Source organism: Panthera leo, chromosome D2 (genome assembly GCF_018350215.1).
Source record: "Panthera leo isolate Ple1 chromosome D2, P.leo_Ple1_pat1.1, whole genome shotgun sequence".
In the NCBI taxonomy this organism is placed as follows: Eukaryota; Metazoa; Chordata; class Mammalia; order Carnivora; family Felidae; genus Panthera; species Panthera leo.
The window spans coordinates 13,056,503-13,075,041 of record NC_056689.1 but is presented as its reverse complement, the minus strand read 5'-3'; the positions used below and the strand labels follow the sequence as shown (position 1 = coordinate 13,075,041).

Sequence of the window (18,539 nt, the reverse complement as noted above, 5' to 3'; positions counted from 1 at the left end):
CCCTGCTGGATGTTCACTAAGTGGCATAACACAGAGAAGTACCAGGCTGACTTCAGGTGCAAAAGAGGGGCGCCTGGGTGGCTCTGTGAGGCGTGCGACTCGATTTCAGCTCGGGTCATGATCTCATGGTTTGTGAATTCGAGCCCCATGTCGGGCTCTGTGCTGACGGTGCAGAGCCTGCTTGGGATTCTGTGTCTCCCTCTCTCTCTCCCCCTTCCCTGCTCGCACACACACACTCTCTTACAAATAAACAGACATAAAAAAATATAAAAGGAACAAAAGAACAAGAACACAATTTAAAAAAAAAAAAAAAAAAGATGCCTTAAGTGAACATATGCTCAAACAACACTTTACTGGCCTTGCTCCGGCCAGGCCACCAAATCCATTCAGCGTTCGAACCTCGTAACGTGTGTTTGCGACAGGGGCCCAGGATGAGGGGACGGGTGTCATACGAGGCCCCACACACAGAATGCTGTTGTACAAGATGCTCTGTTCTGTGCCACTATTTATGCTACACTCACATTTTATGGTTTTTAAAAGATAGAGTTATGACACTGAAATATATTTCCCCTTGGAAACGATTTCCAGCTATTAAACTATTATAAATGACCTTTAGGAGGCCCAGGAGGGTGACTTCATTTACCTAGACATATGAGGGCAAGTAGAAAACTGACTTCATCTCACCCTGCCAACCCCCATGCATTTTTGATTAAAACAAAACAAAATACCCAGAGTCTTGCTAGGGAACCAAATGACAGAAATCTGGAGAAAGTTTCATTAAGCCCAACAATGGTGAATCTAACAACAATAGGTCCACACCAAATTGCTTAACCGTGTGCTTCTATGGTTTATTTCTCATTAGCATCATGGGCACACATGCTATCTATTTGCTAATTAGGAGGAACTTTTTTGATAAAGGACACTGCGGTCGCTGACCAAGCAACTGAACAGAGAAGGAAGAGGGCGCACAGGCGAGCAGCTGGGAGCGGGTCCCCCACCACAACCCTGGGAGCCCTCCACTGGTGGTGCAGGTGGAGATGATGGCCCAAGACAGTGGCAGTAATGACTGAGGGGAGAGGCCGAGACCTCAGAGACCTGTTTGGAGCACCGGAGACAAAGCTGAAACTGGCGGTGGTATCTCAACTCAACTCAACTTCCACAACCGTCAATCAGCTCCCTATAGAAAGCCCTAGAACTCCACAATCCGGATTTCCCATTTCCTGGACCTCCACTCCTTCTCTTTGCCTCTTTATATTCTTGCCTTGGCCCCCCTACCACAGGAACCCCTACTATCAGCCTTGAGCTAAATAAAGAAGGTTCTCTTTCTCACTCTAGTTATCCAAACAAAACCCTGATATTCCAGACACGCCCCAATTTCCAACCCTTATTTATATCTGCCCTCTGCCCACAAGGTGACCCCAAAATTATATTAACTTGCCCTAGCTAGGAAACATCATCTTCCATAAACAAATCAGGCCGTCTCCCCCTCAGGACCAGGGGACTGTGTCCACAGAGTGCTTGACCACCTCCCACTCTGCCCAGGACAACAGAGGGGACAGGAACAGACTCTCGGGCTCACCAGGAAACAAGCTCACTGACAAAGTTGTAAAGACAAAGATGTGAAAACACTATGGGTTTAGACAGAGGCAGGTGTTAGCTCTGCACTTAGGGTGGACAGTGTTCAAGGGCTCAATGACACGTTAGGGGACCCTGGAGTAACTAGTAATATTAACTCTCTCTCTTTCTCTGTCTATATATATATATATATATATATATATATATATATATAAATAAAATAGTTGTTATTGCCATTATTATTATAAAGGTAGGAATTACAACCAAGGTCTACGAAATATGGAAAGGTTGGGGAAGTTATGGTAGACTCCAAGTGTTTTTGGATTTCATCTTACATAAAAGTTTTGGAATTAGGGCAAGTAGTTTTTATTTTTTTTTAATTTACATATTTTTAAATGTTTGTTTATTTTTGAGAGAGAGAATGTGTGAGCGTGGGAGGGACCAAGGATCTGAAGCAGGCTCTGTGCTGGCAGCAGACAGCCCGATGCGGGGCTTGAACTCATAAACCGCGAGATCATGACCTGACTGGAAGCTGGATCCTTAACCAACTGAGCCACCCAGGCGCCCCAGGGCAAGTGGTTTTTAAATGCGTGGAGAAGAGGATGGAAATATAATGTGGATGTTCAGCTGAACAGAATTCAGATCATTAACCTGGATTCGAGGAAACTATACTCGGGCCGTTTAGGTCGGTGGGTATGAACACAACTGAAAGGGGGCCATTTTCAAACTCACAGATTTTCATCTGATACTGGCTCGAGACCACCAAGACAGTGACTCAGAGGACCGATTTTGACTCCAAGAGCAGATGACTCAAAATGAAACCAACTTTTGCCCTGTTTTTGATAAAGATCATTCATGTCATGGATCTGCTCATGTAAATAAGAAAGCAGCAGAATTTTAAAAGTTCTCGCAAAGAACCAGGATACAAGAGATCACATCCCAGGTGTTCAGGGGCCTTAGGGTTGTTTAAAAAAAAAATTCAGGGGTGCCTGGTGGCTCAGTCGGTTAAGCATCCGACTCTCGACTTCGGCTCAGATCATGATCTCGCAGTTCGTGAGTTTGGGCCCCGTGTTGGGCTCTGCACTGACAGTGAGGAGCTGGCTTGGGATTCTCTTTCTCTTGCTCTCTCTCTGCCCCTCCCCAGCTCGCTCGCTCTCAAAGTAAATAAATAAATTCAGGGGGAGCCTGGGTGGCTTAGTCAGTTAAGCGTCTGACTTCAGCTCAGGACATGTTCTCATGTTTTGGGAGTCTGAGTCCCACATCAATTGACTCCCACAAAGTGTGCAGAGCCTGATTCAGATTCTCTCTCTCTCTGCTCCTACCCCACTTATGCACATGCTCTCTCTCTCAAAAATAAACAAACTTAGGGGCGCCTGGGTGGCTCAGTCGGTTGCGCGGCCGACTTCGGCTCAGGTCATGATCTCGCGGTCTGTGAGTTTGAGCCCCGCGTCGGGCTCTGTGCTGACAGCTCAGAGCCTGGAGCCTGTTTCAGATTCTGTGTCTCCCTCTCTCTGACCCTCCCCTGTTCATGCTCTGTCTCACTCTGTCTCAAAAATAAATGTTAAAAAAAAATTTTTTTAAATAAACAAACTTAAAAATTCAGTGGTCTAATGTTGATAAATTGTTTCTACACCCAAAGAACAATAAAACAAATTCTACCTGCCCGACGTTTTTTTACAACTTACCATCTATAGAAGTTCAGTAATTTTGCAGGAACGTTCCGGTAAGTGTCAACAACGTCCACAAAAACGATGTCGTCGTAGACGCTGCTTTCCTCCCTCAGTAAGGCATCTTCCCTGTGGAGATTACTCATATGGTCAAGGAGTCTTCGAGGGCGAGAATGAAGGTTTTGTAAGAGAGCATCACCTTCTACAAAGAAAAAGCCGAGAGTCGGAGAAAAACACCACTGTAAACTTCAGCCCCAGAACGTGGAACATTACGCGCACTTGCACTCCTTCCCCGAGACACCCAACGGAGAGCAGCTGATAGGAACTCTCCTCGCGGCCCGGGATGAGCGCACGCGCTCTCCGCGGAGAGCAATGCGGCCTGTCGGGCGGAAGACGCGCACACCGGGAAAGGCCACTCAGACCCAGCCCTAGAGGCAGTATTTCATGTGCTCCCGAGGATGTTCCCCCCAGCACTGTCGGTAACAGAAAATATGGCCCATCCGCACCACGGAGTACAGCAGTTAAAGAAATTACCCTGGTGCTCAGTCGGTTAAGCGTCCTCGATTTCAACTCAGGTTACGATCTCACGGTTGTGAGATCGAGCCCTGCATCAGGCTCTGTGCTGACCAGAGCGGACCCTTGGGATTCTGTCTCTCTCTGCCTCCGCCCCCATCTCCTACTTGTACTCTCTCTCAAAATAAGAAAATAAACATTAAAAAAAAAATGGCAGAACAGACTGGATGGATGCTGGTCTTAAGGAATCACTAGGGTTAAAAAAAAAAAAAAAAAAAATTACCCTGATCTTGCATGTTGAGATGAATGCCACTGAAAAATGGCGCTGAGGAAAAGGCGTATTTATTGCTAATCGATATGTACAATCCGGTGCCAAAGAATCAATTTTAAAACACTCTCGTCAGGGGCGACTAGGTGGCTCAGTCAGTGAAGCGTAGGACTTTGGCTCAGGTCATGATCTCCCAGCTCGTGGGTTTGAGCCCCGCATGGGGCTCTGTGCCGACATGACAGCTCAGAGCCCAGAGCCAACTTCAGATTCTTTGTCTCCCTCTCTCTCTGCCCCTCCCTCGCTCGTGCTCCATTTCTCTCTCTCTCTCTCTCAAAAATAAACATTAACAAATTTTTTTAAAAAGCAAATATGAAAAAATAAACATTTGTTAATTCTGAGTAATAAGTACATGGATTTTTTTTTTAATTTATTGTTTATTTTTGCGAGAGAGAGACAGAATGCAAGTGGGCGAGGGGCAGAGAGACAGGAAGACAGAATCCGAAGCAGGCTCCAGGCTCCCGGCTGTCGGCACAGAACCCAACATAGAGTTCAAACCCATTAACTGAGATCATGACCTGAAGCCAGATACTTAAACGACTGAGCCACCCAGGCACCCCAGTACGTGGACGTTTCTTATAGCACTCTCTATTTTTGGTATATTTGTGAGATCTCATGATAAAAATGTGCCTAGAAAACATTTATTTACTATCGCCCAAGTTCATGAATCACTTGTCACATCTGGGCAGGGACTGTCCTCCGTTTCTGTCAATTTCAGGCAGCATTTTTTTTTTTACCAGGGCAGGATTTTTTCAAATGTCTTGATCAAATCAGAGAAAATTTCGTGACAAAGTGAGTGGCTGAGGGGTGAGGACGAGAAACAGCACAGTAATCTGGCAGTCCACCTTCTGTGCCCACATGGGGGTCTGGAGATCGGAACCTGATTTCTGCCTCTGCCATTCCGACTGCTGGTCAAGCTCCATGTTTCTGGGCCTGTAGTCTCCTCGGCAGGAGGAGGACGTGGGCTACGTCAGTGACTGTCAGACCGCTCACTGAAAACACAGATCCCCAGGCCTAAGCCTGAAGATTCAGCAGGTCTGGGTGGGGCCCAAGACTCTATCTTTAACACGTGTCTTCCTCGAACTGACACGGGCAGACCACACACACTTCTGCCCTTTGAGACACAGGCCGAAATGACCCTGTGTCCCCTCCAGCTCTTACATTCTACTGTAAGAGCTTTTAACTTTAAAGACAAACATACACAATTTAACACTGGAAGGAAAGTGAAGTGTCAGAAAACTGAAGGAACAGGAGAATGGCTGTAATGATGCAAGAGCAGAAATTAAATATAGGCCTTTCGGATGGACAAATCACATGTTTTGTTTTATATTGCATGTATCTGAAAAATAACATAAAGTAATAGATCTGTCTGTGCTTTAAGTCTGATGATCTGTCTATTTAAAAGAACCACAGAGTGTACAGTCTCTCAGCCTTTGGAAGCATCACATCTATCTAGGGAGTTTGTTAAGATATAGATATCTGGGGGCACCTGGGTGGCTCAGTCTGGTTGAGTGTCCGACTTTGGCTCAGGTCATGATCTCGCGGTCTGCAGCCTATGGGTTCGAGCCCCGCGTCGGGCTCTGTGCCGACAGCTCAGAGCCTGGAGCCTGCTTCAGATTCTGTGTCTCCCTCTCTCTCTGCCCCTCCCCCACTCATGCTCTGTCTCTTTCTTTCTCAAAATAATAAGTAAACATTAGGAAAAAAAAAAATAAAGACATCTGAGCTCCAATCCTAAAGATTTCAACTCCGTGGCTTGAGGTAAGGCCCAGACAGTGATGCTAACACCCAACAACATTTAAGAATCTGTGTGCCACGTGACTGTTCTGAATAGCACTTAGATCCTGATTTTTAAAAATTAATTTATACTCAGATTTTCAGATATACCCAGTACAGGAGAAGACAATCTATTCATTTTCATTTCTTTAGCCTAAAACTTGAGTTATTTCACTTTTTGAAAGAAATTTTCCCTCACCCAAACCTTATTCCTTTAGCCTCCGTGACAAAAAAAAAAAATATGACAAACTTTTGTCCAGAGTACAGTGGCTGCTCCTTGTAGAACAGTTTAGTGACAGAAGTCTCAGGGGCCCCTTAAACGGGGTTTTAAAGGCTCCTGGTAGTACGTACTTGAATGAACTGGTAAAAGAAAGGAAGGTGCTAGATATTCAAGTCAGATGGTGTGCGAGCCCTTTAGGAAACAGCCTGAGTTCCTTATCTGAACTTTCCCCGGGGCTGGACTAGCTTCCTGGTAAGCAGACACCTCCCTGGGCAGACTGGTCTCCTAGTTTTATGTAAAATCTCTGGACTGGAATTAAGTAAGGATCTCTAAATTTTAAACTGCCATTTTTTTAATATGAAATTTATTGTCAAACAACACCCAGTGCTCATCCCAGCAGGTGCCCTCCTCAATGCCCATCACCCACCTCCCACCCCCCATCAACCTTGTTTGTTCTCATTTTTAAGAGTCTTATGGTTTGGCGCCTTCCCTCTCTCTCTTTTTTTTTTTTCTTTTCTCCTTCCCCTCCCCCATGGTCTTCTGTTAAGTTTCTCAGGATCCACGTAAGACTGAAAACATATGGTATCTGTCTTTCTCTGTATGACTTATTTCACTTAGCATTAACACTCTCCAGTTCCACCCACATTGCTACAAAAGGCCAGATTTCATTCTTTCTCATTGCCAAGTAGTATTCCATTGTGTATATAAACCACAATTTCTTTATCCATTCATCAGTCAATGGACATTTAGTCTCTTTCCATAATTTGGCTATTGTTGAAAGTGCTGCTATAAACATTGGGGTACAAGTGTCCCTATGCATCAGCACTCCTGTTAGCAGTGCTATTCAGAGTGGCTAAAATGAACAAATCAGGAGACTATAGGATGTGGAGAAATGGGAACCCTCTTGCACTGTTGGTGGGAATGCAAACCGGTGCAGCCACTCTGGAAAACAGTGTGGAGGTTCCTCAAAAAATTAAAAATAGATCTACCTTAAATTGCTGGTTTTTTAATGGCAAGTTTATGGGCCAAACCTATGTACCTGTCCCAGCCTATCCTTTGGGGTGATGTAAGCATACAACTACTTCTATGAGGAAACACTATAAATAAAGATGCGTTTGGCAGAAAAATAAAAGCCACAGCCCATTTGCATCCTCAAACAGCATGCAGAGGCCTCAAACTGGGGGTCTGTCCCATCCTCAACACCGTGCTATTGAGGGGTCCCCCGCAGACTCTCCCCTTGGAATTCGGCCCCTGCTTTCCCCGGTCACTGAGAGCCTTCAGGGAAGCCAGGTCCTAATTCTTTTATAGGAACCCACGGTGTGCAGAGCTCTGGGACATCAAGGCAGAAACAGGACCGGGCACCTTTGTTCCATAAGTGATGTTCAGCACAGTGGCCAATAGCAACTGCCTCAACAATGGTTTTTCTTTCTTAAAGATCACAGACATAGAATTCTCTGGAGTTCATAGATGGATATGAAATAAGCATCATTCAAGACAAACATAGCCACTAACTCCATCATAACAAGTTCCCTTTAGAGTTTTAAGTGAATGCTTCTGACCCCAAGTCTTAAAGGAGTTCTCCTAACAAAGCCATCCTTGAAATGAGATCTATTAGGCGAAGGATTTGAGAAACATGTACTCTGAAAGACAGCGTATGTTTAAATACTCACATTATGAGGAGAAAGTGTACCGTGAAGCAGGAGGGGAAGCTGAGTCCAACAGACCCCTTCCAAAAGAGGGCACCATGCCTGGGTCAGGGGAACAGAGCTGCTTCCCTTCTGACGGAGAAGCAGCACTGAGCCCACGACAGCTCTATGGCCAGGGTCTAGCAGTTCTGCAGAAGTCCCCACCTGGCTGGAGGATTAACCAAAGACAGCCACACGGGGCCAAGAAAGTCCAAGGCCACTAATTTTTCAAGATCACCTTTATGGTGAAAGACTGGATGTTTTCCCTCTAAGAGCAGGGACAAGACAAGGGTGTCTGTTCTGCCACTTCTACTCAGCACTGTTCTAGAAACTCTAGCCACGACGCTTAGACAAGAAAAATCAACAAAAGGTTTCCACCTTGAAAAACAAAAAAAGTAAAACTATCTCTTTGCAGAAGACATGATCTTGTATATGGAAAATCCTGAGGCACACACAAAACTAATAACTTAATAAATGAATTCAGCAGAACTGCAACACATGGGAGGGATGTATGAAAATCAACTGTATTTCTACATGTTAGCAATGAACCATCTAGAAATGAAATGTAAAAAACAATTCCACTTATTATAGCATCAAAAAAAATATTTAAGAATAAATTTAACCAAAATAAATGCCAGACTTGTGTTCTGAAAGCCACAAAACCACTAAAAAGACTCTAGTAAGACCTAAACAAATGGAAAGATACCATGTTCATGGATCGGAGACTGAATGTCAGGGTGGAACGCTCCCCGAAACAATCTACGTTCACTGCGACCGCTTTCAAAATCCCAGCTGGCTTGTGTGCAGAAACTGACAAGCCGATCCTAAAGTTCACATGGAAAGGCAGCGACCCAGAAGAGCCAAGACAATCTCGAAAGAGAACAAAGTTGGAGGATTCACACTTCTGACATCACCTCTTACTAGGCAGTCAAGACAGCACGGTACTGGCATAAGGACAGACACATGGATCAATAGATTAGAACCGAGATCCCAGAAATAAATCCTTACATTTAAGGTCGGAAAGGACGGAGGGCAGGTGATGGTTGGTAGGGGCCAGGGGAGGGGAGGACGACAGTGTCTGCTACCGGGCACAGGGTTGCTTTGTGGAGTGACGGAAATGGTCTGCAGTTAGTGGAGACACCTACAGAACTCTCATGCACCGGAAACCACTTTAAAAGTGTAAAGTGAACGTGAATTATAGATCAATAAAGCTTTTTTTTTTTAATGACAAAAAAAATCAGCTTTTATGTCAAACTATGAAGATTAGGTACATAAGAATCAGGGCCCTCTTCAGCTTTCAAGCAGCCCACTTACCCTGAATAGTGTAAATAAAACCACCTGCGACTCCCTCCACACCTTCCATGAATCCATGAGGCAAGGCGCCCTCCCCGGCCTGGAAGAAACAAGAACACAAGTGCTCAGCCTTTCAATGCTAAAAATACATTTCTCCTACTTTAAAACTGATCTGGCAAAATCGATAACTGACACCACAGCAGCTAAATCCACCTATGAAGCTGACGCGCTAGACTTACACGATCGGGCTGACCTCAGTACTCTCCTCGTTTTGTCATCCAGTCGCAATACTACATCAGGGGCACAGAGCAGTCCATACAGTGTTCAGACTCCAACTTACACAGGACCACATACTCTTGAACTTGCTACAGTAAGAGTATAACAACCACTCTTCTTTTACCTCTCAACCCTACCGCTGGAAAAAAAATTATTACCACCTCTGATTTCTTGGAGAGGAAAACTGATGAATTCAAATGCACCCAAGCCCATTTTTAACCTCGGCTCCACCATGCAGAGAAAAGCCCCTCTAAACAGACCGTTCAGATGCAGCCCTACCGATTTCTGATGTGGTGGAAAGTGCCAACCGTCAGCGACGGTCCTTTCCGCCTCTGAGGACTGGAGGACTTTTTATTATTTTTTAAAAATTATTTAAATTTTATTTTAATGTTTATTTATTTTTGAGAGTGAGAGAGAGACAGAGCATGAGAGGAGGAAGGGCAGACAGAGAGGGGGAGACACAGAATCCGAAGCAGGCTCTAGCCCCTGAGCTGTCGGCACAGAGCCCGGTGTGGGGCTCGATCCCATGATCCATGAGATCATGACCTGAGCCGAAGTCGATGCTTAACCGACTGAGCCACCCAGGTGCCCCTGGAGGACCCTTATTAATCAAAGTTTACCTCTCCCCACCTCACAAGTCCCCCCATGCCCCTGCCCAGGGTGCGGGGTTTCTCGCGTGCTGCACACCTGCGTGGCACGGCCCCCGCCCGGCCGTCGCCATGTTCCCACCTGGGCCAGTTCACAGCACTGCTTCTGGAGGCACGGCGGCCGCCTGGCTGGTCCTCTTGCCAACGGACCTTTCAGCAGCTGTGCGCTACAGGGCAGTGTTTTCGGGCCGCAGACAGACACTGTCCCGAGGTGACTGCGGGAACTTGTCATTTAATTTACAATACGGTCTGTAGTTCCATGTGGAGGAAACCGCTGAAGGTGAATGCTACAGTTTCCAGCTTTGTAGTTCTATGAAAGCTCTCTATTATATACTCTATAATACAGAGTAGACTCTCTATTTTTTCACCACGTACCTTACATTGTTTTAGTACTTTTTATGAACTTCTATCTAAAAGGTCACAGCTTGGCTTTTAAAAGTTTCTGACATTGTCACTTGCTGGCAAGGGACCAAGACTCATGGAAGCTTTGAGCTTTCTGCATCTACGATGAAAACCTTAATTTTGTCCGTGGGGTTTCCCAGAACACGCTACTAAGTTACTGGACTTTTTTTAAGGTTAGCTCAGTGTTTACGCTTTCTCTAGCTCTCTACAGCTATATGTACCCCCAACATGGATCGTTTGAGTCTTTACATTTGAACCTAGTCCTCAACTCAGAAGTCATCTGTTTCCTTTTGTGTAACCAACTTAATACTACAGAATTCCAACACATTTTGGATATTTTTAAGTTTTATAAATAATAGAAAAGGAGGCAACATGACATATATATAAACATAGTATATATACTATGTTTATTTACTCTTACTATTTTTTGAGCGAGAGCGAGCACGAGCGGGGAAGGGGCAGAGAGAGAGGGAGACACGGAATCCGAAGCAGGCTCTGTGAGCACAGAGCCTGATGCAGGGTTCAACCCACAAACTGAGGGATCATGACCTGAGCCTAAGTCAGATGCTTAACCAACTGACCACTCAGGTGCCCTGAGCAGGCAACATATTAAAGGCACTTGCCTTGGAAATAAGGTAAGAAAAGAATAAAGCTATAATTAAATTCCATAAAACATCTATCTTAAACAAAGGACTTTTTGTAATAAAGAATGAGATCCTAAACACAACCCACGAGGCTAAGTCTGTAATTATATTTGAATCTGTGGATCTGTCCATCTATTGTCTTTCTTCCTCACTGGAGTAGAAGTCTCATGGTGGGCCAGGAGTGGTTTTCTAAACGGGTGACAACATACCACATAATATTCATTTCAAATTCAGGAATCAATTCACGTAAATAAGATTAACATTAATGAGAATATACTAAGCTTCTGAAATGAAATGCCAAGTACTTTCCTAATCCTTGTACCACAGCATCAAGGAGAATGAAAGACAGTGTTTCTGACACCACCACAAACACCACTTGTTTACTGAAAGCTTATCATTTTAGGTCTGCCTACACCTGATCATCCCATATTTACTTTGAGAAATTCACCTGTCACTGTTTTAAATTTGAAGCAAATCTGAAAAAAAGAAAAACAAAAAGCAGAGATTCCAGCACTACAAATGAAAGCGAACGCTCCCTCTTATTTTCAATCCGTGCTATTTTAACTACCTACTGTGGGGTGACAGTGAATGTTCTGAATACTACTGAGCAAGTGTCCTTCAAGAACGCTAGCTTAAAAATTATTGAGAATATATCACACGTTTTAAAAAGGACCCTATCCTGGGTGCCTGGGTGGCTCAATCGGTTAAGCGTCGGACTCTTGATCTCGGCTCAGGTTGTGATCTCACGGTTTGTGGGATGGAGCCCTGGGCTGGGCTCTGTGCCGACAGTACGGAGCCTGCTTGGAATGCTCTCTCCCTTCCTCTCTGCCCCTGCCCCACTCATGCTCCGCCCCCTCCCTCTCAAAATAAATAAACTTAAGACAAAATAGAAAGGCACCTATCCTAAGGCAGAACTGTGTATTTACTTGGTTGGGGTCACACGATCGTAGAACATAGGAGCTGCTCAATTTCACTACGGTGACTCGGCACTTTCTGCCGTACATGCTTTAAAATACACACAATTCGCTGTTCCATACTCCCGGGGTTGATGTAAAAGTAAATTTAGAAACACTTCATGTGTTAGAAAATGCTAAGTATGCCGAACAAGCTCAGGAAAAGAAGGAGGGCTTACCGTCATGACTCTGAGAACTCCCCCGCCATCATTTACTGTCACTTTGTGCAGATTTCTTGACACGAGGCCCTGGAGGTCTTGGCTCTCCCACACGATTGTACCTTCAAAGCTCTTTTTGTGGAAAGATGAAGTAGAGTCAATTTCTTTATTGTTGCCATTGAGGTTTTAAGTAAGTTTTTCAAGAAAAATCAGTTTTTTTCCTAAGACCTATTGGTTAAATGTTTATCCCAGCTACTCCGACACTACTGTGGACATTTTTTGGTGTATACTCTCGAGTCATTTTTTTTTTTCATGCACATCTGAAAAAACAAGTACAAAGAGTGTGGAGACAATTTTGCACACTGCTGTTTGCATTTCCCACTACACTGAAGCATCTCCTGAAGCTACCGCAGCTCTTACAACCATCCTTTTTCGTATGTATCTAACATGCCATTGCATGCATGCATCCCGAGTCAAACACCTCCCTGCTGGCAGACATCTGGGCTCTATCAAATATCTAATACGGGTGCCTGGGGGGCTCAGTCGGTTAAGCTTCCGACTTGGGCTCAGGTCATGATCTCATGGTCCATGGGTTCGAGCCCCGTGTCGGGCTCTGAGCTATGAGCTCAGAGCCCATAGCTCAGAGCCCGGAGCCTGCTTTGGATTCTGTGCCTCCCTCTCTCCCTGCCTCTCCCCCACTCACACTGTCTCTCTCAAAAATAAACATTAAAAACAAAAAAATAAAAAAAAAAAAGCTAATAAATCACGTTTTGGTGTAAATGTTTATTTTTCCCTAATTGTTTTGTTTTAAGGTAAGTTTTCTGGGGTGAAATTACAGGGACAAGAAACAGAGATATTTTGTATGGATTTTGGACACAATGCCTAGCTGTTTTTTCAAAAGGAAATTATACTAATTGATAGCATCTTTCCCAATTTACAAAAATACCAACTGCACTGTATCCTTCCAAGTATGGGATATTGGTAAAAGCAAAGAAGTTTAAATCAATTTAGTAGATTAAAAAAAACGATTCCTCATTTAATTGTGTTTCTTTTGATTTCTAGTGATGTTTATAAATTATATAGTCTCTTCTGGGAATTCCTGACTCATACTTCTTTGCCATTTAGCTGCTGAGTTTTCTATTTTTCTTATTCATCTGTATTATCTGGTAATCAATAATCCTGCGTATGTATCACACGCTAAAACAGTTCTTCGGAATTGTTCGCCACTTAACACTATGGGTTGTTGTTTCTTCTTTTTAAGTTAAAAGGTCCGTAAGTTTTATCTTGTCAAAATGGACAAGCTTTTCCTTTGTGATTATTACCATTAACTTGTGGGCTTAGAAAGTTACACTCCCCTGCCCCAAGGTTTGATACACATTTACATTCCAGTGTCTTCTAATTTCTCAGTGGGTGCTCAGCTGCTCCCTTCTACTGCTCAGGCTACCTCCACGGTCAGCCCCCCAGAGGGGCTTGCTCCAGAGATCCAACGGAAGGCAGCCAGCTGCCACCTTTTCTCTACCGCATCAGCCTTCCTCTCCTAATACCACTTACCACTCTGCTCTCCCTTGTGTACGTTCCTATTGTCAAACTAACTGCTCCCACTAGAATGCAGGCACCATGAGAGCAGGGATGTTGTCCGTTTTACCAACCACTAGGTCCCTGGCACCTAGAATGGCTTGACATACAACAGGCACCTGAAAAACATGCACTCAATGTTGAACTCACAATTAATTGGAATGAATTTTGGTCTAGAGCACGAGACAAAAGATACAGCTTTAATATTCTTTAAAATTTTTCACATATTAAAATTAAGTGCTTTAGTGTCTCAGTTATGCAGGATTATAAGGAAACTATACGAAACTGAATTAGTCCAACAAGCTAGGCCAATGGTTTGAAAGCTTTTTTTTTTTTTTTTAAAGCATTACAGCTTTTCTGTGGGAACAGATAAAAACACTGACAGAGTCCGGATTCCCCGCACAGTGTGTCACCTTATATTCAGCTAATGGATCCTTCTTCTGCATTGTTGGTGAGACTCCTGATATACGTTGAGCAGCTCCAGGGTTCCTGAGAGCAGGCCCACACTCACACTGCGGTCGTCACTGCCTGACCGTGACGAAAGAGAAAGCGGTGCCGACCTCACAGGGCTGTGCGCAGGGTCGGTGACAGCGCGCACAGCACAGTGTCTTTGCTCAGCACAACAGAACTTTGTGACCCCTGGGAGGAACGCAGGCAGTGACGTGCCCCTTTAAAGATCTCACTGTCTTATCTTGGAAACGGGTGCAGATAATTTCTGCGTTCTCCCTGGGTGGCCTTAACTCTCTATTCAACTTGACATTGCACCTCAACTCTGTAAAAACAAACAGCAATCCCACAGAAGAAAAACACACGACCGGGGAGAAATACACCAAATATGTTGGGAAACAGATGGACATCGTCGTATTCTGCTAGCTTTTCTATATTTTGTCAAGTTTTCAACAGTGAATCTGTATTCTTTTCATGTGTTTTCATACTTTTATGATCAGGGAAAAAAATTTTAAACCAAACAAATGTATATGATGAAATAAATTTGGGGTCAATCTTCTTTCAGGCACGAGCCGTTCCTTAAGTTTTTGAATGTCTACTATGTAGCATGCTGCGGGCTATTCGAAGATTTGAAGAAACGCAATCGCTCGTATCTTCAGATCATCTCGATGTGCCACGACAGGTTCAGTAACAAAGGAGAGCCATCCTGCTCGAGGAGTTTGGACAAAATTTCAAATGACTGTGCCAACGGAGCTAAGTCTTGAAGGCATGTGAGTCAGAAAAGTGAGAGGCAGACGAAATAACACATCAAAAGGCAGACTTGAAAGAGCACCGCGTGTTCAGAACAGTGGTAAGTACTTCAGTATTGCCGAAGCGCAAGGCTGAGGGAAGGAGACGTAAAAGGCAGCCTAAGGTCGCCTGTGGCTGCTGTAATGGAGAGTCTGTCCTGCATCTCGAAGGCGGTGGGAGGCGCTTAAGTTCGCAAGCCCAAGAGTGACACGTCATAGCTGCGGTTTAGAAAGGTCACTCCGGCAGCAGCACAGCCCCAGAGCGGCTGGCAGGGAGAAGGGGAACTATCACAGGAGTCCAGGCGAGAACAAGTAAGACTGCCTTCCGAGAAACTGAAGGAGACAGAAATCTATGGAAAAATACTCAAGCTCATAGACTGGAAGCATTAATGTGGTTAAAATGTCCGAACTACTCAAAGCAGCCTACAGATTCAATGCAATCTCTACCAAAATTTCAACGGCTTTTTCACAGAAATACAATAAATAATACTAAAATTTGTATGAAACCAACCAAAAAGACCACAAATAGCCAAAGCAATCTTAAGAACGGAGCTGGGGCACCTGGGTGGCTCAGTTGGTTAGGCGTCCGATTCTTGATTTCGGCTCAGGTCGTGGTCTCGCGGTTTGTGGGATCAAGCCCCACATCAGGTTCTGTGCTGAGTGCAGGGCCTGCTTGGGATTCTCTCTCTCACTCTCTCTCTGCCCCTCCCCTGCCCCCCTGCCCTCTCTCTCTCTCTCTCTCTCTCTTAAATAAATAAACATTACAAAAAAAAAAAAAAAAGAACAGAGCTGGAGGCATCATGCTTCCTGGTTTCAAACTATATTATAAAGCTATTGTAATCAAGCGGCATGGTTTTGGCAAAAAACTGACACAAAGATCAGCGGAACAGAAGAGAGAGCTGAGAAATAAACCCACACACATACAGTCAATTAATTTACAGAAGAGAAGGCAAGAATATACAATGGGGGAAAAGGACAGTCTCTTCAATAGATGGTGTTGGGAAAACGGGACAGCCACATGCAAAGGAATGACACTAGAACACTACCTTGTACTATACACAAAAATCAACTCAAAACGGATTAAAGACATGAACATAAGACCTGGTCCCATAAAACCCCTAGAAAAAAATGGGTAGTAAGCTCCTTGATACTGGTCTTGGCGATGATTTTTTGGATTTGAAACAAAAGCAAATGCAACAAAAGCAAAAATAAACAAGTGGGACCACACTGAACCACAAAGCTTCTGCACAGCAAAGGAAATCATTGACACAATGAGAAGGCAACCTATGAATGGGAGAAAATATTTGCAAGGAGTTAATATCCAAAATATATAAAGAACTCCTACAATTCAATAGCAAAAATCCAAATAATCCAATTAAAATATGGGCAGAAGATCTAAACAGACATGTTTCCAAAGACAACATGTAGCCAACAGATACATGAAAAGATGCTCGACATCACTCACCGTCAGAGAATGAGGTTATCCCCTCACACCAGTTAGAGTGGTGACTACCGTCAGAGAGACAAACAGAACGAGTGTGTTGACAAGGATGTGTAGAAAAGGGAAACAGTGGCTGTAGCCATGGTGGGAAACAGTACGGAGAGTCCTGAAAAAAGTAAAAATACGACTACCCTACGATCCAGTAATTCCACTTCTGGGTATTCATCCAAAGGAAATGAAAACACTAACTTGAAAAGATATCTGCGCCACCATGTTCACTGCATATTATTTACAACAGCCAAGACGTGGAAGCAACCTAAGTGTCCTCAGGTGAACAGATGAAGAGAATGTGATGCGCACACATGCACGCACAGAGGAATATTATTCAGCCATAAAAAGGAAGGAAACCTTGCCGTTTCCAACATGGATGGAACTTGAGGTCATCATGCGTAACTGAGGGAAGTTAGACAAAGACAAATACCGTATGATTTCACTTATATGTGGGACCTAAAATTTTTTTAAAAAGCCAAAAACAAAACACTGAGCTCATAGATGCAGACAACAGATGGGCGGTTGCCAGAGGCAGGGGCTGGGCGGATGCGCAAAACGGCAGAAGGGGGTGAAAAGGTACAAATTTCCAGCTATACAATAAATAAGTCCTGGGCATGTAATCATGTGCGGCACGGTGACCACAGTTAATAATGCTGTAACGTGTATCTGAAGATGTCTAAGAGAGTCTATCTTAAAAGTTCTCATCACAAGAAAAAAAAAAAAGGAACTGTGGAGATGGCCGTGAAGTAGGCTTAGTGAGACCATTTTGCAGTACTGAATCATTATGTTGTACACCTGAAGCCAATACGTTATATGTCAATTACATCGCCATTAAAAAAAAAAAAAGACTGGCTTCTGAGCTGAATGAAATGCTTACATTAAAGGAAACAATGTCTCTAATAACTGAGATGTGCTCTGGGGTTGAAGCTGGTAAAATCAATACCTTAAAACAATGTATCAAGTGGCCAAACCCAAAAAAGCTGGTGAAGAGAGAAATCTGGCAATGTAGCAATGGCCAGTGGGAGAAAGACACAGGAACTGGAAGATATAAAGCATCCTATCACATCCTACCTGAATGAGCCACGTCCCACTGTTGTAATCGAATTCAGTGATCAAACCAAGCAAGCACCGTTCAGATTTGGGTTTTTTGGTGCCTGAGATCCCAGTTAGGAGATCCCCAGGAAGGGGTCATGACTTTCAAATTAAATAAGCTAACACCCATTCAAGTCGAATGAATGGACATTCTGGTTTACAAACTGGTCTTCTGTGAATTTATTCAGTGTCACTCAGTGAGAATCTGATCATCTCCGAGTGAGCTAACCGGAAGGTCAGGGCTGGACCTGAGAGCTAACTGTGAGACCCCTGGCAACGGGAGGCTGCTCTGGGTTAATCATGTGTCTTTTTCCTGGCAAAATAGTCTCTTGCCCTCGGGGTACTTTCCTCTAAAACTTTAATAGTGGTAAAGTTTGGAAGAACTGATACCAGATCTGTTCAGGAGAAAGAACTGATAGGATTTAGTGAGTGCCTGGATATGAGAGTTGAGGATAAATCCCACAATTCTGGTTTGGGTGCCTTGGAGAAAAGATACTAGTACCCAATACTGAAAATACAGGGAAAGAGGAGAACAGATGGGACGGAGATGATATGACAATAATAATAATAAATTGTATATATTATTACTATTATGACATCACCATTAGAATGCCCCTGGGACATTCACGTGGAGAAGTTCAGTTGGCAGAAGTATGTACCTAAGAGAAATGTGGGCTATAGTTGGATTGAAGAGCCATTAGCAAACAGGTGGTGATGGATAGAGTTTGCCTTGGAGGAAGGAGTAAAACGAACAGAAAGCTGGGTATCAAATCCGAACGATTAAGAGCAAAGCGAGAGGGGCACCTGGCCGGCTCCGTTGGTGGAGCGTGAGACTCTTAACCTAGGGGTTGTGAGTTTCAGCTCCACCCTGGGTGTAGAGACCACTTAAAATCTTTTCTAAAAAGAGGAAAACGAGGGAGGAGATAATGAAGTCCCCAGGGAAGAAGGACTGGGCCGGATGTGGCTGCACCAGAAGCACGTGTATCAGGTAAGCAAAGAGAAAGATGCAGCCAG

General features: G+C 44.1%; 1 protein-coding gene across 3 annotated transcripts in view; it reads right to left on the bottom strand.

Moving 5' to 3' along the window:
• Positions 1 to 18,539, bottom strand: part of B3GALNT2 (beta-1,3-N-acetylgalactosaminyltransferase 2) — a 63,867-nt gene that overhangs the window by 3,617 nt on the left and 41,711 nt on the right. For all 3 annotated transcript variants that reach the window (XM_042909403.1, XM_042909401.1, XM_042909402.1), the window contains 3 exons: positions 12,153 to 12,263; positions 9,073 to 9,151; positions 3,261 to 3,444 (listed from right to left, as the gene is read on the bottom strand). In XM_042909403.1, the coding sequence (XP_042765337.1) occupies positions 3,261 to 3,444; positions 9,073 to 9,151; positions 12,153 to 12,263 (374 nt within the window). The remainder of the gene's footprint in view (positions 1 to 3,260; positions 3,445 to 9,072; positions 9,152 to 12,152; positions 12,264 to 18,539) is intronic.